Source organism: Phycodurus eques, chromosome 1, assembly GCF_024500275.1.
Source record: "Phycodurus eques isolate BA_2022a chromosome 1, UOR_Pequ_1.1, whole genome shotgun sequence".
NCBI lineage: Eukaryota > Metazoa > Chordata > Actinopteri > Syngnathiformes > Syngnathidae > Phycodurus > Phycodurus eques.
In genome coordinates this window covers 50,419,951-50,445,370 of record NC_084525.1, presented here as the reverse complement: position 1 = coordinate 50,445,370, position 25,420 = coordinate 50,419,951, and the positions used below count along the sequence as shown (strand labels likewise).

The 25,420-nt window shown below is 40.7% G+C and overlaps 1 protein-coding gene across 6 annotated transcripts; it reads right to left on the bottom strand.

Moving 5' to 3' along the window:
* Window positions 1-1,408: 1,408 nt before the first annotated feature.
* Window positions 1,409-25,347, bottom strand: LOC133413544 (uridine-cytidine kinase-like 1). Of its 6 annotated transcripts, none has more exons than XM_061698061.1 (16): window positions 25,258-25,336; window positions 20,377-20,959; window positions 18,067-18,260; window positions 16,129-16,235; window positions 14,229-14,399; window positions 13,169-13,240; window positions 12,285-12,474; window positions 12,090-12,151; window positions 8,398-8,414; window positions 5,136-5,234; window positions 4,959-5,052; window positions 4,177-4,239; window positions 3,951-4,079; window positions 3,761-3,868; window positions 2,681-2,837; window positions 1,409-1,902 (listed from the first exon to the last, which is right to left on the bottom strand). In XM_061698061.1, exons 2-16 carry the CDS (start codon window positions 20,442-20,444, stop codon window positions 1,823-1,825), a joined length of 1,611 nt encoding a protein of 536 aa, XP_061554045.1. In that variant the 5' UTR covers window positions 20,445-20,959; window positions 25,258-25,336; the 3' UTR covers window positions 1,409-1,822. The 6 variants fall into 6 exon arrangements, with proteins under 6 accessions (XP_061554045.1, XP_061554064.1, XP_061554039.1 ...); XM_061698080.1 differs by having other exon boundaries at window positions 3,957-4,079; XM_061698055.1 differs by lacking the exon at window positions 8,398-8,414 and adding an exon at window positions 5,868-5,887.
* Between the last annotated feature and the right edge of the window lie 73 nt (window positions 25,348-25,420).

Here is a 25,420-nt window from a genome sequence, read left to right as displayed (position 1 = left end):
CCTTTCCCGAGTCAGTATTCAACCTTATATTATTTAGCACTTTGATAAGAGCAGATTATGTACTGTGATGAGTTCGGAACCCTGATTGAAATTTGTCAAAAAGTCCTTTTAAATTCAAGAAAATGCTGAGTTGGGTAAAAATAACTCTCTCAACAATTTTGGCTATGAAAGGGAGATTTGAGATGGGTCTATAGCTTGCTAACATGGAAGCGTCCAGCGTTCTATTTTTTTAGCCGAGGCTTAATGGCAGCTATTTTAAGAGCTTTAGGAAACTCGCCTGACTGAAGTAAGCAATTGATTATTTGCTGCAAATCAGCTAGCACAGACTTTCTTAATAGCTTTGAAAAAGTCAGATGGTATTGACTCAAGACAGATGGTTTTAGCTGCTGAACTGTTTTCTCTACAGTTATTTGGTCAACTGTATCAAATTCTGACATGGTAATAGAGTTTTTCCTGGGTGGCTTCAGATGTAGCATCATTTTATCATTTTGCTGATTTGTGCTAATATTTAACCTGATGGATTGTATTTTTTCACTAAAATAATAAGCAAATTTCATTGCATTTATCTGCTGTTAGGAGTTCTGGAGCTATCTGATTCGGGGGGTTGTGAGCCTGTCAACCACAGCAAACAGAGTGAGAGTATTGGGTCGGACTCTTAATATGTTGAGAGCGGTCAAATGTATCGAGTATAGCAGAGTTCTTTAGAATGTTTTTGTCCATGTTATTATCAAAATGAATGTTAAAGTCTACCGTTATGACAAAATAGTTGTAGTCAGTACAAATAACTGACAGCAGTTCTGAAAAGTCCTCCATAAATTTTCTGTTGTATCTTGGAGGCCTATAAATTATTAAAACAATAACCTGTGGGATATTCAAAACAGCTAAAATCACCCAGTATCATTTCTTTACACTGAAATAATTACTTAAAAAAAAAAAAAAAAAAAAGCAGTAGTTGTAAACAAAACAGTGCAAAGAAAAGCATGAATGAGAACAAAATGACATGCTAACACAAAACCTTTACAGTGGCCTGTGACCTCATGGAGAAGCGCAATAAAGTCCCTTTTGTGCTAATTCAAAGACAACTTTTCTGTATGCAATAGATGTTTTTGTTTCATTAAAAGCTTCAAACAACTGATCCTATTTTTTCAATTTTGAGAAGTGTACAGACATCCAAGGCCAGAAACACAATGGCTGCATGGGGCTGAAATGTGTTTGGTGAGCATTGTGGTCTCGCAGCAAGAAGTCAAGCTAAAAAAGTGTAGGACCTGTCTGCTGGCTGGTCAAGTTTATAGTCCGCAGTCTCATGCAGTAGTCTGAGCGTATGTTTTTGCACACTGCAACCTTTCAGCTGTGTGCAAAACACCGTCTTTAACACCTCAGAGCGAAAGGAAAAAAAAAAAACCTAAACAAAAGAAAAAAATACACCTACACATTTTCCGATTGAATGGTCGTTCTGAAAGTGCAATTGAAAGTTGAGTTTGTGTACTGATTTAACTCCTCGTGGCTGATGAAAGCAATACTCCCCCCCCCCCCCCAATGTCATGCACAAATTCATATTCAGTGTGTCGTCCACAGTATGAGGCATTTAATGCGACATTTCTCATTGCAAATGTTCCCACAGAGACAAAGCAAAACATCAGAACCCATGAACATATGTACAAAAATATCTTTACCTTCATATAACAACTTCATGAAGAACATAATAATTTAAACGCTTCAACGGGGTGACTGCACAGTATCACTGTTTTGCTCCGGGCCCCACAGAGGCATCACGTTGTCCTTTGTGAGGTGAGCTAGTACATGACAAGTGATTCAGGATGAATCAGTAACTGGGCTCATCCATTTCGTCGTCGCTCCAGTCAGGGGGTGCATCGGTTCCAAAGTATCTATCTCCAAAGTTTCCTAAAAAAGAAAGCGAGTCAAGTCCAGTTACATGAGAACAAACTGTTGTTATATGTACACAATGTACCCTCTGCATCTTTTTTTCACAATTGTCAAAAAAAAATAATAATAATAATAATAATGTACCGGCATTACCAGATAACTAGCAACCCTTTACTGCTCAGTGACTGTTTTTGTCAATGTCTTTCTGTCTCCAAAGTGTTCTCTGTCAATTGACTGTCTGTTGTCGTACGAGAGCGGCTCCAACTACCGGAGACAAATTCCTTGTGTGTTTTTGGACATACTTGGCAAATAAAGATGATTCTGATGTGCACACAGTGATTATACAGTGGGAGGAAAACTATACTCCAGAGGGAGGATACGTGCCCCCCAAAAATCTACAAATAGGCGACTTTGCCGGTGGGGAAGACTATGCGGAAAAGCCACTCTACTGGTAAAATGCATATAAAAACAGCGCACTTTGAAAAAAAAATATATCCTCTGTGTACATGTATTTGCCTTTGAGAGGTGGGGCCCCGACAGGGACGTCGGCAAGTCGCACGTGAGTGTCTGGATGCGAGGTGTGGACGACAGCAGCTGCTGCGCTGATGGGTTAACGTATTTTACTGTTCTCCTAGCATTCCATAAACTAAAAAGTACATGGTCCCCCCCCCCCCCAAAAAAAAGAGCGAAATAATAAAAACACGGCATATACTAAGGGTCTGATCGATGAACCGTGATTAAATGTGGGGAAACTGTATTACAGTTCACATCCATGATCCTTTTGTGAGCTGCTCACCGATGCCAGGTATGATGTGGAACAGATCGTTGACCTTCTTGTCCACTGCTGTGGTGATGATCTTGACCTGTGGGAAGGCGTAGGCCACCGAGTGCACTCCCATTTCAGCCATTAGCAGAGAAACCAGGAAGATCTTGTCCTCTTGTACATCATGGTCCTGAAACAGAAACGTACGGTGAAAACAAACAATTCTAAAAGATTAAACACAATGTATTGTACCGGTACTTAAAGTTAATTACAATTGAACTGTACTTAAATGTACTGTACTGGATTCATTTGATCATTCAGTGATTCTTTCACATACCACTAGTGGGAGCCATACTTTTAGAATCACAGGAATAAGTTATTTTTTAACTTACTGTTATTAATGTGCTTACAATTTTTTTTCGCGTTTACATCTGTGTAGACTGCCCATCATCCAGTTATGGTACTGCACAAAGGCTGAATCGCGGCAATTGGACTCTTTTTGTTTTTTGAATTTGTTGTGTTTTTTCTTGTTTTCTGACGACTTGGGCAGTTATGCAGTTATTAAGCTAACGATATACAGTGGTGCCTCGAGATGCGAGTGACCAGACATACGGATTTTTTGAGGTACCAGCCACCGATCGGCCGAGGTGGCGTTTTGTCTCGCGAGCTCAAACTTTAGAAACGAGTGCTGTATGGCAGCAGGTGGCTCCACTCACTTGACAACAAGCAGCACTTTGGCTGGTATAATTAAACGTCCTTTAAAAAGAGGCTTCAAGCGGTACATTACCACTATCAGTTGGCGATTACTTGGAAAACTAACTTTAAAACAAAGAGAATGACACATTTATTTGAAACAACCACAGCCTCCATCAAGCATACAGTGTACAATGGAAAACACCACAGCCAACCTATAATCCCACAACACTTTAGCATTTCTATCTCATCTTACAACATGGCGCTTAAAAATAAAGATTCATGATGAACTTGTGAGGAGCATGGTCCTGGGCCTGTTCCTGATATAAAACGTCTTGATAATGTTGTGTACTGGTGAATAAAATTGACTTGACTTGTGCTAATTCAATTTCACTTCATGCTACTAGAAATAGTACACACCAGTAGCACTCGAACGGCCATCATGGCTGCAGCGCCGGTGGACACGGTGCAGTCCATTAGAATGACGTGATCTTCACTTATGTCTTTAGGGAGACGCAGGTAATGAAGCTGTGTAAGAAACAAAATATGAATTAATGCCATAATATTGTAGTGTTTTGATGGCTTTCTCCAGCATCCTATCGTTTTAAACCTGGACCTCTGGTTCTCCTGTGTCCTGGTTGGTCTGAATGAGGATTTTGCCGATGCGGACATCTTTGCAAACTGCCCTTAGAGCTGGCTCCATGGTCTCCCCTGCCCTCAAGATGGACACGCCAGTGATCTGCATAGAAAGAAAAGAAGAATACAAAGTGAAGTGTTGCTTGGAAAAAAATGCTTTCTAAATTTCTAAAACAAAAAAGGCTTCAGAAATTTTTTACCCTCTTCCCGTGAAAAGCCCTCCCTTCATAGTCCTCTCCCTGGGGTGTCTGGACTATGTGGAGCTGTGAGAATATAAACATGAAATGAATGCTCAAGGGCAACCCGAAAGCAGTCACGAAGCAGACTAGCATCTCTCAAACATCTATTTGTCATTTTCATTTGTTGCCAACTCCGTATTTCACAGTTGGGATGGTGTTCTCAGGCTTGCAAGCTCCCCCCTTTTTCCGCCAAACGTAACAATGCTCATTTGGCCAAACAGTTCAGATTGAGTTTCGTCAGACCACAGGGCATGTCTCCAAAAATTAAGGTCTTTGTCCTTGTGTGCATTTGCAAACTGTAATCTAGTTTTTCTTTTGAAGTAATGTCTTCATTTCCAAGGTGGCTTATTGAACAGTCACGCTCAAAAAATAAGCACAAAAAACCTTAGAAATGTTTATGATGAACACACAAGTGACTCAGTAAAGAACACACTCAACAGTTTGTGTGGGGTTAGATTGCAGAAAATGATTTGAATTTTTTTTTTTATTTTTTTTTTTTTAAACAATTGTACAAAAAATAAGGTTCCGCTGTATCTGAATTTTCCATTATTGTTACGCTCAAGCAAATCACATGGATCCTTTAATACTGTTTTTAAATTTTAAGGAAAAAAATATTTACTGACACACCATCTAGCCATTAACCTCACACTTTCTTGCCCTTGCACAGGGCTCAGCGTGAAGTATTGATGATGAACGTATTGATTCAAAATGAATGAAATCAACTCTATCGTGGTCTTAAGCACCTGTGATGGCAAGAAGGAGAGAGCTCGTTCAATCAACAGACGCATCAACCTCTTGGAGTAAAAGATGAACTCATCCCGGCTGGTTTCTTTGTTCCTAAATGAGGTGACATGGAAAAGAAAGATATCCATTACGTACGCGCTGGCATTTTACTGGGGTGAAAAGCTGTCCTTGCTTACCTGATGATGGTGTGCATGCCTTTGACCTGGGGTGTACTCTCTAGAACGCTGAGAGTCTGGGGGAGGGGTTGGGCTTGGTGTGCGGAGGCCAGGGCTGCCCTGTCACCATGGCAACAAATAGTGGTGCAGGTTGAGAGGAGCAGAAAGAGAGAATGGTGGACATCAGCACCATCCACTTTTGTATGAATAAAACAGACAATGTGCAAGTTCATAGTTGCACACATTCCATCAAAAACGTACACAAACTTGTAAGTACTGTGAGTGCAAAGAGGCACAAAACAATTTTGAAAAAAATTGGAGGTGCAAAACAGCTTTAGGATCAATTTACAAAAGCAGAAAGACAAAATAGCAAAGCACACAGTGTCTTTGTTAGCCTCATTTGGGAGAAAATTACAACAGAAAAGAGACCATGATAATAGAATTAATTTAAGCTAATACTTCAAACATGAATGGATGGATGAAACAAGCTGGATCCTCTTTGTTTTACATCTTTTGGTCTCAGTTAATTGTAATAATTCTCCAAGATTCCACACATAATATACTGGTTTGGAAATAGTAGTTGTTAGCCGAGGGGGTAACCCTTGGGCTGCAAACTGAGCACACACTGTTACAAGTAGTGATGCAGTTGTGGTGACTAACATGACGCTCCAAACAGCTACAGTGCCAACAATGTCACTGAGATACGCATTAGCCAGATGCAAAGAAAAGAGAAATCATAGCAAATGTGCTCACATATCCCAGCGAAGTTTCCTCTATGGGTAATTTTCGACGAAACAAAACAACGAAAACAGAGGGGACACAGAAAGATGGAGAACAACAGATAAGGGGAAGAGAAATGAAAGTGCACAGCATCACAGTGGGTCAATGGATGAAGGGCCAATCTCACAGTGAAGAAGAAACAGCTACATGTTGTCCGTGATGGTCTATCTGTGGAGATTTTTACTTGTGCTATTGTGATTTGCGCAGATGTGCATCTATTGTGTGCATACACGTGTGTGGCAGTTATTTAATCAAAGTTGGCATTTATTTTCACTTCCTCTGAAGCACCAGCTTACTTCCTCTGTGTGTGTCTCTGAGATGCTGTGGCCCGACGTTCAATGAAAGGGGGAAAAAAAAAAAAAAAAATTTTTAGTCAGGGCACTGGAAACTCTCAACGGCTGATGTGTGCAACTGTAACAAGATCTGCCAGCTGTTTTATTTTATTTTATTTTTTTTAAATTACAGTCACTCTCTCTTCCTGTTCCCAGATGAGGGGTCAGACATTGCAGTGGGGTGTATTTTTAGACACAGAAGGCAGCAAGAGTGCATGAGTTGTCATTTCTCTAAAAAAAGAGGGAAAACCAACATCCTCACATTAAATGCTGGCTGCTCCACATTCACCTCACCCACTTCAGCAGTAAGGTCGATGCTACAACTGCTTCATTTCTTAAAGAGGAACAAAACCTCAAATCCATGGACATTGCATGTGCCACCACAAGTCAAAACACGGTGCTCTGATTAATATTGCTTTTGTGGAATAAGAATTAAACAGAATAATTCAATAATTTAAACATAAAGGGGGCACCATGTGAGGTGAAATATTTATTAGCAGCAGACTGGAAGTGACATCGAAGCGGCAGTAGAGTTACCTGCTACCAGATATACCGTAATTTCTCGTGCATAATGCGCACCCATGTATAATACGCACCCCCAAAATTGACCTCAAAATTCTGGATAACCCTTATCCCTATGTATAATGCATTTTTACAATGCATGATGTTGCTTCTACCCATATGATCAAAATATGAAGTATTATCTGTGTTTTGTTAGCTTTTTTCAAATAATTATTCTGGAGTTAAGCACTTTATTTGAACACATTATCTTTTTTTTTTTTTTTTACTTGCTCTTATTTTGAAATTCACAACCCTACTTTTATTTAATAAATTAGAAAACGCACAGCTGTGCTCATATGTTTGATTACCCAGGCAGAATTTGTAAGATGGGTACAATTCTTCCATCCATCCAAAGATGGATGGGATGGATGGAGGGTACAATTCTTTCAAGAAAACATGAAGGACCAAGCGAAACACATTTAATTTTATTTTAATGGGATTCAAATTAGGCGGCATGGTGGACGACTGGTTAGAGCGTCTGCCTCACAGTTCTGATCAACAGACGCATGTGTGGAGTTTGCATGTTCTCCCCGTGCCTGCGTGGGTTTTCTCCAGGTACTCCGATTTCCTCCCGCATCCCCAAAACATGCATGGTAGGTTAATTGAAGTCTCTAAATTGCCCGTAGGTGTGACTGTGAGTGCGAATGGTTGTTTGTTTATGTGTGCCCTGCGATTGGCTGGCAACCAGTTCAGGGTGTACCCCGCCTCCTGCCTGATGATAGCTGGGTTAGGCTCCAGCACTCCCGCGATCCTTGTGAGGATAAGCGGCTCAGATGGATGGATGGGATTCAAATTAAACGGTCAAGCTTTTCAGAAAAGCTTTATCATTAAACAAAACATAACCATAAATAAATTAATAGTTGTTGTTCAGTCATCAGTCATATTTTTAAAAACATTTCACAAATTCTGCCAGGGTATGTAAATTTATGAGCATAACTGTACATATACACAGTCATATATACTCCTGTCATATTGCAATGAATGGGTAGGCTACACCTATTTTATAACCACCAGGTGGCGGTGGCATTTTGGAATGAAAGTGCACAGCTGTTTATAACCACTAGATGGCGGCATACATTTATAAAATGTGAAATTTTCCATTTGCCCCTATACCTATGTATAATACGCACTATTGACTTTTGGGGGAAAACGTGCATTATACACAAGAAATTACAGTAAACGTCACATTCTTGTGAATTCACACACTCGAGCCGAAAGAGTGAAAAGATCTAAAAAAGCCACCCCCACATAGGCGAGGACGCAAAGACAGATGCGATGTTTTAATCATATTTTTTAGAAAAAATACTCAATAGATTGAAGCAAACAGCAGCTGATGAAGAATATATGCACAGTTAAAATAGTTTTTACATCTTCGGATTAGTTCCCTTTTAAAACAATTTTGGCAGTTTTGTCTAGTAATTTTAATTGGTCTATAATGGGGATGTCTGGTGATGTCAAATTGCAGCCAGCATTTGAGTGAAGGCAGAGGTTGGGCGCGTCCCTCTCTTTCTCCCCATCTCGCAGTAAAAGGATGCAGGAGCAGAGCAGTCGGGTAAGAGGGCAGATGTTGAGGAGAGAATCGATGATAGAGAGGATAAAGGCCACTCTACCTGACGCTGAGCTCGCGCTGTGAGCCAAGGAAGGCGGTGGGATGACAGTGTGGTGGGAAAAGAGTGGGAGAGCAATTTATCATGAGTGTGCGAGTGCACATGTGGGTAAAGGGGACAATAAAAGCTACATGTGCCTCTACTAAATCAATAAAAGAGAGATTTCAATGCACATCTCTTTTGGAAATGTCAATGTACAACAACCAACCACAGCATTATGACTACAAAATATAATGATAACCAGTATAACCACAATATAACAATAGCTATACCAAATATTCTGCCTTTACAAAGGTAATAATGCTTATTGATACCGCCTGAATTATTACTTGAACAATATATTTATTTTAATTTAGTTTGCAGTGGTGTAAAACTGAATGAAAGTTGTCTTTAATATTTTGTTTAATTGTATAAGTTACATGAGCAAATAAAAAATACTGTATCAGGAACAGATTACAATATAGTGCAAACTACATGCATAATAATCAACGTATTGTTAAAGTAACATCTCTCAGACAGCATTGATCAAAAGGGAACACTATTATTTTTGTTAAGGCAGAATAGTTGATACAACTCTTGTATTAGATATAATTATCTCATGCCAGTGTTCCTAATATAGTGGCTGGTCAGTTTATCCTTTTCTGTATATTCCAGGGGTCACCAACCTTTGAATAATAATACCGAATAATACCAAGAGGTACCAGTTTGATACACAATTCTGAATTAAAACATTTGCTAAAATTACCTTTAATTATACGCAGGGTTGGCTTTGGCACTGGGTCATGAAACCGCTTAGCCAATGTGACTAAACAGTATAAATATCTCCTAGCCACACTTGTGTGTAGTTAGCCACAAAATCACGTGTGTTTATGCGGCTAAACCTGGGAAGCCGATAAGCTTGATTGATATGGCATAATACTCTTAATTGTGATGGGTTTGTTTGTTTGTTTTTGTTTCTTTTAAACAAATATTTCGAGTGCGATTTAGCGTGCGATTTCTCGGGAGGAAGTTCGTTTTCTTCAGTATTCCCTAAACACAATAAATAAATTATTGTATACTATGACCAACACAACACTGGATATAGCCAACAAAGAAACAAGTCTTTCTTGTAGGACAGGCTTAACTGTTATGATGAATTGATATGAGGAACAAATATTTATTTTATTGTTGAATTGTAAAAAGAAAAACCTTCTATCACAGTACAATATTGACTTATTGATTTAACTTCATGCCTTGTAAAAATGTCAACTGTATAATGATACTCTTGCCAGTAGCAGTAGCACTGCTGTCAGTGTTAGCAAAGTATAAAGTAGAGAGTGACACTTTTCGTCACCAAGATGAGAGTATAAAACCAGTTCAAATGGATTGAATGTTCTGACCAATTACAGTATGTGTTAAAAAGATTCCCTTATTATTTGATAATCCTTAAGACTTTATATAGAATTTTCTCAAATTAATGTTTTTTAGTTGAAGATAAACAATATTCTAAATCTTTGGTGGTAAATATTAGTAGACTAACTTTAACTGTCAGATAATTGTAACAAATTTCAAAAGCAGGACAAAGTGGTCTCAATAACATCGAGGGGAAGGGGGGGGCCTAACTGTCTTTGTCGTTGGCCCCCAAATGACTAGCTCGGCATGACAACCAAAGTGGGATTAGCGGCTCGTGCACTGATGAACAAGGCAGCTAGCTAGCTGCGAGAACGAATGTGAATTGCAGGACGCATTGAACATCAACACTTCAAATGTACGTCGCGGTAATAATTATGCATGCTTCAATTCGGCATCAAGCGGCATCGGGTCTTGTCTTTCCCGATACAGCTGGCTGCTTAGGCAGCACAGCTGGATGGCGGATTGAAGCATTTTACGAAGCAGGGGGAAAACTAAACCATTAACACCGTTCACACATGCCAGAATGAGCGCGCTCACTTGAACTTTTATCAGGAAGGGTCTTTGACACAAGCGATTTTGATTCGCCAACGTGGAATGTGGGCAGTATTCGCTTCGCCACATCCTGTTTTAATTAGCCGTTGGCGAGGTGGCGAACAGGCAGCGCGAACCCTGATGTTATTATTAATATTATAATTAATGATATTTATGTACATGAGGACAACGATCATGTTAATTATATATCATAATAATTTAACAAGGTAGGATACAGATAAATATCAATATGCACCACATTATTATTTAAGTGTTTACATTCTCAAATGATCACTTCATTCCGAGGAAATCACAATCTCCCATTACTGGTGAGCTATTTTCAGAGCTACTCATGTAGTCTTTGGGAGCTACTGGTATATACAATACCTGTTAAGCAATTGGGTCCATATTGTGACAATAGCTGAACAGTCGCATGGGAATGAAAGTTAGAATTTTTTTTCCCCAGACAGCACTGTACTATTTAGGGTTATAATTTGAAGCTAAAAAATAAACACTGAGGTTTATTTAGGTTATGAATTCAGTGTAGTATAGTACGATGAACTTGTGTGATTGAATTCCTAACAAGGCTATATGAAGTAATTGCTCATAATAATGGACATTATGGTTCCACAAAAATTGACTTCTTTTTTCCCTTTCGGCTTGTCCCTTTAGGGGTCACCACAACGCGTCATCCTTTTCCATGTCCTTTTCCTATCTCCTGCATCTTCCTCTCGAACACCAACTGCCCTCATGTTTTCCCTCACGACATCCATCAACCTTCTCTTTGGTCTTCCTCTAGCTCTCTTGCCTGGCAGCTCCATCCTCATCATCCTTCTACCAATATAGTGACTCTCTCTCCTCTGGACGTGTCCAAACCATCGAAGTCTGCTCTCTCTAACGTTGTCTCCAAAAGATCGAACCTTGCCTGTCCGTCTGATGAGCTCATTTCTAATTTTATCCAACTTGGTCACTCCGAGAGCGAACCTCAACATCTTCATTTCGCCACCTCCAGCTCTGCTTCCTGTTTCTCTTCAGTGCCACTGTCTCTAATCCGTACATCCTGGCTGACCTCACCACTTTTTTAGAAACTTTGCCCTTCATCCTAGCAGAGGCTCTTCTGTCACATAACACACCTGATACCTTCCTCCACCTGTTCCAACATGCTTGGACCCGTTTCTTTACTTCCTGACCACACTCACCATTGCTCTGGACTGTTCCACAAAAATTGACTAATATCTTTGAATAACATTGAAACAATATATGGTCATTCTACATCATTCTGGTCAAATTGTTTTTACAAAAAATCCAGGCTGATAATTCACAATCATCCCCCTGCAGCACATGTTTTTCAACCACTAGAGGGAGTGGTTAAGAAAGGTAAATCCTCTCAAATACACTACTAGACAACAGTAAAGAGAGAGACCTTTTACTGGATTAATTCCTCTATCAGGGTTGAGATAGACCCTTGTGCTCACTACAAATATAACATCTTCATCATACCAAGACATCTTTATACTACCAACTTTGTGGGAACATTTGGAGAAGGTAATTCTCTATTCCAGGGCAAAAATAAAAAGGATGCTCCAAAAAGACTTAATCTGATGAGTTTGTTGTGGAAGAACTTGACAGGCATTTACCAAGCCCTGAACCCAAGCTATAGGAAAAAAAAATACTACCAAGGAGGAGGGCCCAAGTCTCAACTTAAATTTAACTGGCATGACGTCCTTCCTGTGTGTGTAAATGCTTTAGGTCGAATGTGTGAGCTTTCTCACCTCCTCCAGCTGACTGTGGACGTGCTGCACTATCAAATCAATGGCAACCATGTTCCCGCCACCTGACAGAATGAAAACAGAAATGATATGGCAATAATAAAATACCTTGGAAGCAACTTCTTGCTGAATGCCACTCGTATCACACTTCCCTTTCCTGTTCATAGTGAAAGTCATGCAAATGGAGGGTCATCGTACCACGGGGCACCACAATATCTGCCAGGCGCATGGTGGGTTCGATGTACTGTTCAAAGGCTGGCTTGACAAACTTATTGTACTGTTTGATGACGCCCTCGATGTCCCGGCCTCGCTCAGTTATGTCCCTCCTCAACCGCCGCACAAGCCGGATGTCCGAGTCTGTATCCACAAAGATCTTCATGTCCAGCAACTACAAGGGAAAATAAAAGATATTAAGCAAAACGTTAAAGGTCCCGTACTTTGGATATTTAGACCTCCATCGAGTGACTCTCTAACATGAACTTAGTATAAAAGTGTACATTTCATTAAAAATAAAACACCTCAGTATTGTCATACGATTGTCCAGATAAGGCCCCTCTGACAGCTACTTCTGTTTGACCCAGTTTTGTATCTGCTTTGTCCATATTTGACTAAGACCACCCCCTTTCCTCTGATTGGTTGTCTCCGTGTCGAAGACCCACTTGTGAGAGCACACGTGTTTGTTATGTTGGCAGCGCTGGCTCGGGAGCGGAGAGGGAAGGTGGAGATCTTCGCTAGTGACGTGGATAAGCGAGAAATTTAAATGCCCTGATTTCAGGCCTCTTGGCAGAAAATCTTCTGGAGCTCAGGGATGCATGGATGATTTTAATTCATATTTCACATGTTTACTGAGGCACCATAGAGACAATATTACATCCCAAATACTAAAAAAGTTGGTTTGGGAAAATACGGGACCTTTAAGTGCATACTAATCATTTGCTCAATGTATTTTGGCAAGAACAATACTGGATGTTACACATGAATACAATTGAAAGACGAAAACACCCACATGCAAACAAGAACATGTTTGATCACGTGCAGTGGTCAGCAGTCATGTTGTCAAAGAACAATAACCTTGGCCCTACCTGCAAGAGCTCTTTATCGGTAAAGGCCATGATCCCCTCAAAGATGATAACACTGGCTCCATACACTGTTTTCTGTGGTAGATAAGCAACATGACATTGTTAGTATTTCTAAAAAATAGTAAGAATGTACTAAAAAATGATGGTTAATAATTTAACCGCCAGTGACCATATTCATTTTAGATAAACCAGAAACTAACCATTTATCGTGGGGGATAACATTCCAGACCCACGCACAATCGGTGAAAATCCGGGAAAGCGAGACAATATATTGTCTCCTGGTGAGGTGAGCATTGGACATTGGCGAATCTGCATGTGAGTGATTCGGCGTGAGCTGTGGCCGACAGCAGCTCCTGCATGCGTGCGCTCATTGTGTTTATGTGAATGTGTTTTACTGTTCCCCCTGTGTTCAATAAATACCTGAAAAGTGCATTGGTGACCGTGGCCCTTCTTTTCCACATACGGGGGCATTACACCATCTACATATACAGTAAATAATGAGAAAGCCCTGTGTGGAGTTTGCATGTTCTCCCCGTGCCTGCGTGGGTTTTCTCCTTGCACTCCGGTTTCCTCCCATATCCCAAAAACATGCATGGTAGATTAATTGAAGACTCTAAATTGCCCGTATGTGTGAATGTGAGTGTGAATGGTTGTTTGTTTATATGGGCCCTGCGATTGCCTGGCAACCAGTTCAGGGTGTACCAGATAATGGATGGATGGATGGATGGATAGAGCCCAGAAGAGGGCAGTAAAGGCCCACGTTTGTCTAAATGAAGTTCCTCAACTCAGTTCAACAGTTCCTTGGCACCAAGATGCAACCAAATGGTGCTAGATACTGTTATTGCTTTGGTCTGAGCACAAAAATAGTGAATGGGTGAGTTTTTCAGAAAATGTCAAAACACTGATCAACAAGGGTCACTGTACAGTTAAAACCCGTAAAAAAGCAACTGCTTAAAAAAAAAAAAAGCTGCCAAACTGCAAACAATAAATCGCGATATAGCAGGGGAACACTGTATATGCAATAATTCTGACAGGCTGTTCATTATTTTGCAGACATCCTTACCCAGTCCTTCTGTCTTCCATGAGTTGTGAAGTCATACACGGGGATTTTCACACTCTTGCCCTGCTTGAGCTTTCGCAGTGTGTACGTCAGCAAATCAAAGTCAAAGGCATCAGGGTGGTCAAAGTTATAGTCGTTACTGGCAGCCCGTGTCTGCTGTTCTGAGGAGAGGACCTGAGGCACACCATCAGAACCATGTTTCATAAATTATGCATCATCCACAGCAGTCGTCCCCAACCACCGGTCCGTGGACCGGTACCGGGTCGTGAGGCATTTGTTACCGGGCCGAAGAGAAAGAATGACCAAATTTATGTAATTTCTGTTGTATTGCAATTCGCGTGTCAATGTGTTTTATTTTGAAAATTGACCAGATCTTCTCCGCCGCACCAGCAGCTCAATTGACACGTCGAGACTGCACAGAACGCTTCCGTTTCCGGTCCCGGCCGGCTCGAACGCTTCGGTTTACGGTCCGAGCGGGCTGGCTAACAGCGGGAGAGCTCAAAGAACTCATAAACTAATTAATTTCATTACGTTTACTGAAAAGATTTGTTCTTTTGAAGGAAACGTTCGCGAACAAAACCACACTATATCAGGAGTCCCACTTAAAATACAGGTTTATCACAGCAGTTAACTGTCACGCACCAAGTCCGCTCTGATACAGATACAGTCGTAGGTTGCTGCTCGACACAGGCAGAACTACTTTTACGGAGTTCAAAGTCTACTTTCATTGAGGAGCTACGGAACTGCAGTCTGGTCTGGCTGCCTACAATAACTCCGACCCCCACTCCTGCATCGCGCCCACAGTGGACGCACCACGAACGCCGGAGGAGGAAGCAGAAGTGAGGCAAGCGGGTGTATGTGTGTGTGTGTACATATGTATGTATATACAGGTTGGGGAACACTGATCTACAGTATTCTCGCAGGCCCGCTATCACTGTCCAAGCACTATGGCAAAATGTTTTCGAGAATAAAAACTTGCTGATTTCCTACATTTAGCATATTTTTATATTACTTGTCATTTTACTTGATATTAGGGAGGTTGAACTGTGAACGCCAGATGTCTGAAATCGGATTTGTTTTGTTTGTTCTTGTATATACATTGAAACAAAAACATTTGATACTGATACTGGGGCATAACAAACATTTCATGGGGCTCAACAGCTGGGGCTTTTGCTTGATCCCAAATTTGTTGCCATACCTCTCAGCATTTAACGAACACTTGCACTCAGATTCCTGTTCAAGATCAGAAGAAGTGAGGAGAACTAATTTTAGGAGACCATCATGCGGCCAACAGTGACCTTTGCACGAGGTGGTCGAACACTAAAAGCCCGAGCTGGCGGGTTATTTGGATGATGCGGATCACATAGGGGTCTCTTCACGTAAATGAATGAGTGGAGAACATAATTTTCCTGCCTCCATGTGACCCAACGCTAATAAACGTGTTAATTTAAATTCAAGACACATTCCAGGAACGTTTTAGATGTCGCCCTGCGGACACAGTAGTGTGAAAATTGGCAAGTGTGCCGGACTCCAGCACCACTGATCACAGTGACAGGATTACATAACCACAGTGTGTGGGTTCACGGAGGAGCAGGAACAACGGCCCTTCTCACCCTACTTTGCCCTTCTTAGACACTTTTACAAACTAATACTTAATTCTTCCTTTCAGATCTCATCACTCTGGATTCCAAAAGAAGTTTTTTTTAAATCTGTCCTCCACAGTAAAGGACTGGACTAAATTGTTGTTTCTGGCCTCGGAGTACGAACCAGTCCAACCAGACAGATGAAAAAAAAAAAAGGGGTGGGAGGGAAAACAGGTTAGTTCATGTTAAAATGTCATCCCTGGGGCCACGAAGAGACACGCATGTTAAATGATGATGTGTGGCTGCGAGTGGTTGCATACCTTGTAAAAGGAGTCCATGGAAAGGAGGACTACCCAAGGAACGTCGAGGGCTTCGATGATTTTTCGAGTGACGGTCGTCTTTCCTGAAGCACTGCCACCACACAGACCTGTGGCACAATGTTGACATAACAACACTTGGATGGTATTTTGTACGCTGTTATGTTAGTTAGTGGCACACAAATGCACACACTTCCCCCTCTGTGGATGGCTTTAGGCAATAGTTTAAGAGGCAGGCTGAAGCTGAGATCATAGGCATTCATTCAAACACTTAATACACTTTTGTCAGTTATTCAAAAGGAATCTGTCTAAATATATGCAGTACTGGACACTGTGGACACCAATGTAATGACAGACTAGGGATACACCGATACCACCTTTTTCAGACCTAGTACTTGCCGATATCGAGTACTGAGAGTTGATAATGTAGTTATGTATTGCAATGTGTGTTACTTTATTTGGTCAAAACACAAACTTTTATTGACCATGGAATAAACTTCACTAAAACATAAATTTAATGTGAATACTGATTCTTATTTTGTTACTATTATTATTTTAGTAATTGTATTTTATGTTTGATCTTTACTATGAACAGCACTTTGTTAAAGCAGTGGCTGGCTGTTGTTGTTGCTGTTATTTAAAATTTAAAACTATGTAGTACAACCCCAATTCCAATGAAGTTGGGACGTTGTGTTAAACAAATAAAATAGAAAAAAAAAATTAAAAGTTAATGATTATTTGCTAAAAACAAAGTTGATCAGTTTGAACGTTAAATATCTTGTCTTTGTAGTGTATTCAATTAAATATAGGTTGAACATGATTTGCAAATCATTGTATTCTGTTTTTATATAAATAAAAACAGAATACAATGATGTTTAACACAACATCCCAACTTCATTGGAATTGGGGTTATATTTTGAGTGAATGAATGAAGTAGTTTATTTGGAAGACAAAATAAAAATTAGATGATTCAAAATGAATTAAAAATAAGACAAGTAGCAGTGTTCAGAAAGGAGTGCAAAGAAGAAGAATTTTAGCATAACGTCACTAAACAGCTTGAAGCAAACAACTCTTTTTGAAGAACTGTTTGCCATCTGCCAAAGGAGGACAGAATACTAGTATACAGGAGTATGTGACGGGCGGGTAAGGGGTATTGTTTGTCGTAGTATCGAAGCGCTTTTACGGGTCCGGGTACCAGTACAGACGTACAGTATCAGCATCCAAGTGACAGACAGTGTGACTGGAAAATAACAAATAGCAAGTAGTAATGGGTTGCATCTATTGTTCTTTTGTAATACAGTACATAAGTGTAAAAATAGATTCCTAAGAAAAGTATTATTTGTATCAGAATGCTGTAGTTAAAACACTGTACAATCACACTGTGATAATATGTAATTTATTGTGTTTTGTAATGTAAGAATAGATAAATTATTTTGTTAATATAGGCAGACAGCGCTGCGAGGAATGCAATGTTATTATTGTCCTTTCACCATCGTTCCTGTCATACTGTTGCGTGTTTTTGTTTGCACATTAAGGACAAAAGTCCTTTTTTTGTTTTAATTCCTCATTTTAAAAAAACACCATTCAAGCAAAACGTTTTTTTGTTTGTTTTATAGATTGTAGGGTGAAAGCTGAAGCTGGCTACTCGTGTGGACTGAATGGGTTGCAACAATGGGGAAATGAAATGCCAGGTTTTTAAGGGGAATAGCCAGTCGGCAACATATTGAAAAAAAACCCCCCAAAAAACTCAGAACTAGTTCATTTTTGGAGTGGTGAAATTTAATTTGAACACGTTCACGTAGAAAATTGACACTGATCTTTTTTCACATCGCAGTATATATCGCTGGTTAAAAAAAAATAAAAAATTACAAAAATAAAATAAAATCGCAATGTCATTCTTTTCCAATATTTTGGAGCCCTAACGTGCATGACTTGTCCTACCAATGACAAAGGCCTCTTTGGACTGTGTGCCATGTTCGTTGTACCAGGGGGGCCGCCCCGCGGTATAGATGGTGCGCTTAGAGGTGCGGAGGAGAGGCGGCTCAGACTTGCACTGACTGGTGGTCCTTTTCCGAGGCGAAAGGCCTGTGCTGACCGAGGGGAGGAGGCGGTCCAGTGAGCCGTCGCCGCCTCCACTGGAAAGACACAACAGAGGATGTCGCCATCGTTGAGTCAAGGAATTATCCTTACACACAAGGCATGCGCATAAACTGTTGAAGAACCTTCTGAGTCTCGGGAGTATCAAGAGAAAACCGACACAAGCGCGGTGAACTCAGATCTCCTGACTGCGAGTCAGATGTGCCGGGCGCAAACCCCCCAAAATCAACAAACCCAGATCGTAACAGCCCCCCTTAATAATATGCACTGACTGTCCGCATGACAATCAATCAGAGACCATAATTAACATTTTGTGAAATGAAAAGCTGTGTGACAGTGTCAGTCAAAACTGAGCTTGTATCTTCATTAGATTGTGCAAGTGGCGCTGGAGGTTCATTAGAACAATATTATAAGGTTGGTGTACAACAAAGCCTTAAAATCCCAAGACAACCAGCTCATCAATGTGTGACTGGTGGCCATGTTAACAGTAAACATGACTCAAAATGTGCTGAGTTACTGCTTATTGAGGGTTAATGTTTAGTGCTTACCAGCAGACAAGTTTTGGCCAACAACAGGTGCCAAAGTACACAAACTGACCCGAATCCATGACAACAGCTCAGCTGTTTGCGCTACTGAGTAATGTGCATGCTGCATGCTGAGTGAGGCTACAAAGCCTGGAACGACAGTGTGTCATCACAAAAAAGGTATAACGAGGTACGAGGTTTGTCAAGATGAAAATGTTACACACGATAAGTGTAACCCCAGTCAAAAAAGTTCAAGGCAGACAAGACAAAAGATGAGAAATAGTAAGGCTAACTTTGAGCAATTCACATTCCGTTTTACAACTTGCATTTGTCGATGGGCCCAAACTTACGGCATTATCCGAGGCATCCAGACTTCACCCAGTGAGGACTGTAAAAAGCCAGCTGCCATTGTTTCAGAAGACTGTCACTGTACAGATGAGCTTGCAATGCAATTCCCTCTGAGTTTTTCTCTTTAAGTCAATCCTCCCACCCTTCTATTGGCAACACGCCTCCACAGGTGGAGTGTCAAGCGTTCAGAGGTGAAGAGCACAAGGGTTTATCTTATCACCGCGGGGTCACCTGAGGATGATGGAGTCAGGGGAGAGCACACGCACGCGAGCACACAGACAGCAGCGACTTGATGGGTTATCCGTTATAACCAAACAAGGGTGCAATAAAAGATTAGCACCGCTGAATATGCTGAGTCATGCACTTCTGCATTTACAGTCACATGCTTTACACTGTATACACTGTTCAGTCTTTGTGCACCAAGAGAGGGGTACCTGAAAGCATGAATATTACCCAAGGTCAATAACAGTCACACCAAAGAACTGTTAACACTAGTGTTGTATCATCACTGCCTCTCCTTTTGACAAGTTTCTTCAATGTGTTACTTTATCGCTGACACCGTGCATGAGTTAAACCCAGTCAAGACAAACAACAACACTTTACTTTAGTCTTGTAATAATTACTGCTGATATATTGAACAGATATGAAAAAAAAGTATTTGTGTCAAGCCCAATTAGGTTACCACTTGGGAGCCTACTCAGTTTAAATGGCTTGTTAACGTATTTATTTGAGTTCTTGTGGAATAGGTCAGTATCACATTTGAAATAATCATTAACAATCAACATCACAGAGCTGATACTGAACCACATCAGCCTTCTGACTTATCTACTTTTGAACAGTGAGAAGATGCCAAAACCGCAAAAATCCAGTCACACACCATGATAGTGGATATGAAAACAAGTTGTCACAAGCTCCACAACAAAGCATGTCAACAAAGTACTGCATAGTGTATACTCCATGGAGCTAATGAATGGGGTTCACATTTTACAAAGGGGACTATAGTGCTGCAGGACTAATTGATGAATACAAAAATATGTGAGAGAAACTCCACCCATCCATTTTCTATACCGCTTATCCTGTGTTCAGGGTCACAGGTGAGCTGGATCCTAATCTCAGCTGAGTTCGGGCAAAAAGCAGACTCCACCCTGGATTGGTCACAAGTCAATCACAGGGCACATATAGAGAGACAAGCATTCACATTGAAGTGACAGTCTATTACAAACAGAAACAAATAATAAATATAATAATAATAACAGATAATAAACGAATAAAGTGCACTTACCGGCCATCAGATGTCAGTGTCCAGCAGCCAGATATCCTGGCTCCTGAGTAATTCGGTAAAGAGCTCATATGTAGAGAGGAGGGAGACTTCCACCCAAGATACTCCACCACTATAATTGGATTAAACTGCAGCCGTGGACACTCGCTTTTTTATGTACATATACCACTCTGCGGCATTTGTGGTGCAACACATCAGAAGGGAGCCACGGTGTGTGAAAAGGGGGGAAGATGGTGGATCAGCTTGGATGAGAAATGAAACTTTACAACATGCTTTCTGTTTCCTTCCGTTCGGTGGCGCAGCCCGCACGCAGGAGGGAGGCACTGCAGAGCGCTCGGTGTCAAACTACAGCGCCGCCGTCCCCTCGACGCTCCGCCTCCTCCAACCCACAAACAGCAAAGGCAAGAGGACGGCCCATCCTTACGAATAACTTCATTAGGCGGTATTAATAGCGGCGGGCTTTGCTGGCGCGCTTACATCAAATGCGCGCGCGCGGCATCTGCGCCTGACAGTGCGCGTGCATGGCGCAGCTGGGCTGAAATAAGTAGCGAGAGGACTGCGACGGGGGCCGGGGAGGACCGAAAGGCTGTGGGGAAACAAGAAGGAACAAACAAGTGATTATTCTAGGCTAAATACTCAACAGCTTCAAGGAGGCTGAAAAGGGGGAATGGACGGAGGGAACGGCAGAGGGTTGGAATTGTTTTCGCCCTGCAGGGACTCGTGTCTCGGAGTGGTTTACACCGGCCGCACTCTGTCAAACACATCATGATGAAATACAACACTATTTTCACCAGTCACACTCACGCTCTCTCTGTCCCTCTCTCTCACTTCATAAACAGGATGATGAAATCCAACACTCCCGTCCTTCTCATCAGCTGACACCCCTCCTCCGCCAACAACACACTCCTCCCGCTACAGTCAAAACACCCAAACAAATCAATATGTTTATATCAGAACGACAGTGTATTTATTCATTGTTTGCCAGTGTTTGGAAAAATACTGTCATTGCGGACATTTTATAAGAGCTGATTTCCTTCTAAAAAGTAAAGTGTTGGTGCATTTGCAGCGCAAACAAGAGTCACTGCAGTGCGAGACATCACAGCAGACTACTGTGAGCAAATTAAATAATCACGGGTCAGCAGTGTTGCCAAGCTGAAATGCCAAGAAGCGAAAGTAACTGAGGATTATTTACTGTCCATCCTCCATTATTCTAAGGCTGGATACTGTATGGCAAGTTTTACAACATGGTGACATGACTCAAAATCCTAAAACCTCATTTGAATCTATTTTAGAAACCAAGCACGAATTTATGTAAGCAGAGGTAGGCTACAGAGTAGACCCGCACGTTCACCTATTTGCATTATTATTATTTTCTAACTAGTCTGTTATCCAGTGAAAAACTCTCCTATTTACAATTTTCCCACGTCAAAAAAAGTACAACAAATATTTTTTATTTTCATGGCAAAATACTCTACAAAATGTTTTTTTTAATTGCAGCAGCAATGGTTACTGTCAGCCATAAACACGCCCCAACAAAACATCAAACGAGTTGTCTACTCAACCAAACAACCTGCCAGAGGATGTAAAGGTGTAAATTCTGCCAACACATGCTCACTTTCACATCCAATCACAAATCTAACAGCAGGAAGTTTTGGATTTGTGATTGACAGTCAGCTGGAGAGGCTAGACAAGATGGCAGTGCCCATGTCTGCTGTGGCCACTTTGGCTCACAATAGTTTCTTAGCGGGACATCGCTAAACCTATCTACAACTGCCAGTTTGTGTCGTCACGGCGTGGCAGCATTTCCACCCAGCACTAACCGCTCCAGGAGTATCGGCACCATCGACGTAATTCCTGTGTTTTGCTGTGCCGTCAGATGTTCATAGTTTTACACCGGAATGCACCAGTACAGTATTTATTTTTATCATCATTAAAACTGCTGAGAAATTTGTACAGGTACTGTACACTGTGCATCTGCGTGCTGTAAGCTGTTTACAGCACTGTATTTTTAAGTGTAAAGCAAATGTTTGTAAGCATTTGAAATGCTATGTCAGTGTTTTTGGATTATATATTGGGGTATTTTTAGAATTTAAACTATTAACTCATTCACTGCAGTGGACAATTATATTCGTGAACAGGAATCCAACCGTTTACTGCCACCGACGAATATATTCGTCAAGTAGGATTTTCCACAGGTAGGTGTGGAAGTGAAATTAGGTGTGGAAGAATGTCTCGCCCAGTTGTGAGAATCAAGCTTGTACATAACTGTAATGAAGAACAGACACCAGTAGGTGGAAGCATTGCATCTGTTCCGATTTGATATCAGCACAGCTGTTGAGTTGAAGATAAAGATTAGGGGGCGAATCTCGGCTTGTCATGCCAATTATGTGGGAGAGAAATGCCATGTTGGAAGTCGAACAAGTTTAGGCACCTGACACTCGACCAGTGTATGTATATGAATGGTATTAGGCTCTTCACGATAATTACTATACCGACTTATCATTCAATAAATAAAATGAACATGATACTTTTTCCAGACTCGATAAATTGTCATTGTTGTGGTGAGCCGGTGTGCGGATCACACAGTGAGCCAACAGAGTTGGACGGCTGTGTCATTAGCAGCTAGTGGACTCATGGAATGCCGACACTCTTGTCTGTGTTGGCTCCGTCCAATACTTCACACTCCACAGCCTTGCTCCATATGCAGCGCGTAGATTCACGCAACAGATACACTTAGGGGAAAGTTAACCGTTTGTTGTCACGAGATAACGAGCTAGCTCACGAGCTAACAAGCTAGCCTGCGAGCTAACGAGTTGAGCTAAGCAGCTCGCTCCAGTGCGGCGATATCATTCAACAGTCACTAAGGTTAAGCATAACCTCAGTGACACACGTTATTCAGTCAGTAGTTGATGACAGCGAACGTCAACGCATATTTGATTGACAGGCGAAGGGCTCGTTTTCAGCAGACCAACCACACAGTAGCCGGGTGTAGATTGAGACTTTTTTTTGTCATTCTGATTGAAATAATTTCAATTGAAGATCTTCGGTCAACTGTTTACATGTGACGTGATATATTCCGATCGGGTGTATACATGATGTGGACTACATTTAATCAGAACAGCCGTGTGACTTGAGCACTTCGTCGTTAACGTCATGTCATTTATCAAGATGGTCATCTATTCAGCACAGTACTAGGGATTGATTTTATGTTTATTTAAAAAAATAAAAATAAAAAATAAAAACACTTGATAAAAAATAACGTAAGTAATCTACAAAAGATCTCTGTCTCATACGAGCTGCCATATTTACGCCATGCGTAAACGATGACATCACCGCACATTTATGTCGAGAGGACGCATGCACAGATTTTCCTGCCTCCGAATGGCGAATATTTACTTCTGAACAGTTTGGCAAAAGGATTAGTCCACCCCTGTGAAACAGAATGAAATTCCATTCGCATTCGGCCTGTTTAATCTGATTGAGGTTTTTATATGGAGCTTTTTCATTTGGTTTGGGCTTCTAAACCAATTATAATCGCAATAGAATGTTCCATGTAAACCAGACAAGTCTCCGCAGCTCTTTATTCTTTATTTCAGACCCAGGGGGATCCATATCACAGAGTAAAGAAAAACAATTTAATAAAGAAACAACAAAAGAAATAATATTGTAATAACAACAGCAATAATAAAAATAATGATTTAAAAACAATAAATAAAATGAAAAAATAATAATGACGGGCCTTATTTTCCATGATTTCAGGTGTTAAAAACAACAATATTATCGTTTGTGATATTTTTGGGGAAAATATATTGCCATAAAATTTTTTTATCCTGACAGGCCTATATGGTACAAAGAGTATGTTATGGTATTTAGTACAAAGTGTGTGTCGCGATCGTGAGAAAACATGAGGCCATTCATGGAGTGAATGGCGAACGGCATGTAAAACAAAAAGCTATACTCAAGCCCTGTTGTCTGTCACGGCGCGTTTCTTCGTTGTAATATCTGTAATTAAATTACTATTTTGTCATCAAAAGACCTTCTTCAATTATTTATTTTTTTAATCGTTTTAATGTCACCAAAGCAAAAAAAAATGTAAAACTCAAAAGTTACTGAACGGCTTGACATGTTTCCTTTCTCAAAAAGCTTGTTGGTTGGAAACCGGTGTTTCGGGTAAAACCAACCCATGTTATGTTCTACTGCTGATTACTAAAGAACGGAAAAAGCAAGAAACTTTTTTTTTTTGTTTTTTTTTTGGTCTGGTGAAAGAAGAAAGTCTACTCTGTCTTTGGGCTCAACTAAAACTAAACTAAATCAAACAAGGGCTATTTTTTCTCCCCCCTTGTAGGTACTGAGCCACTACTTTTAAACACACTAATGCAGTACCACCATCTTGTGGTCTAGTCAAGTATCATGCATAGCAAGACAAGTCCAGCAAGAGGGGAGCTCACTGGCTGTCTGTCTCAACGTGACAGTTCCACATCCACATTTCGACTTTCGCACGATAAATACGTTCAACTATATCGTGGTGCTCTTTTCGTGTTTTTATACACTGTTTCATTGATTTTGTCGACGGCAAAGTCGCTCACGAAGAAGGCACCTCATGTAAAAATGTGACAACTCAAGCTAACAGGCAAAACGACCTAACACAACGACTAAACAACAGTATATTGTCAGTTTATTGAAGTCATTATAATAACACATTCAATTAGTTGTAACTTGTAAGATGTAATTAAGTATGTGTTGTTTTATAAGGCGTAATAGATACTCCTACGCTACTGTGCCAGGCCATATTTCCATGGTTACTGTCGTCAAATAAAAACCACCCAGCAATCATTATACATTTTTAGTTTGTAAGATAAGTGTCTTAAATGGTTAGTGTGTTACCTGTTTGAAGGTTTGTCACCCTGCTCCATCCCCACGAGCCTTTCTTCCCTGCTAACTGCAGACATTGCGAATCTATCGACAATCAGATGCTTAGAGTACTTTCTTTTTTTTTTGCTCCGATGCATCATGGGACTTCTAGGCATCCTGTATTCCAGTAGACCGG

Coding starts and splice junctions, on each gene's coding strand:
- LOC133413544 (XM_061698055.1), bottom strand. CDS start 20,444: ATGAGCTCTTTACCGAATTACTCAGGAGCCAGGATATCTGGCTGCTGG. Junction 5,053..5,135: donor GGCATGCACACCATCATCAG/GTAAGCAAGGAC, acceptor CACCTCATTTAG/GAACAAAGAAACCAGCCGGG. Junction 2,838..3,760: donor TGGCCGTTCGAGTGCTACTG/GTGTGTACTATT, acceptor TTTCTGTTTCAG/GACCATGATGTACAAGAGGA.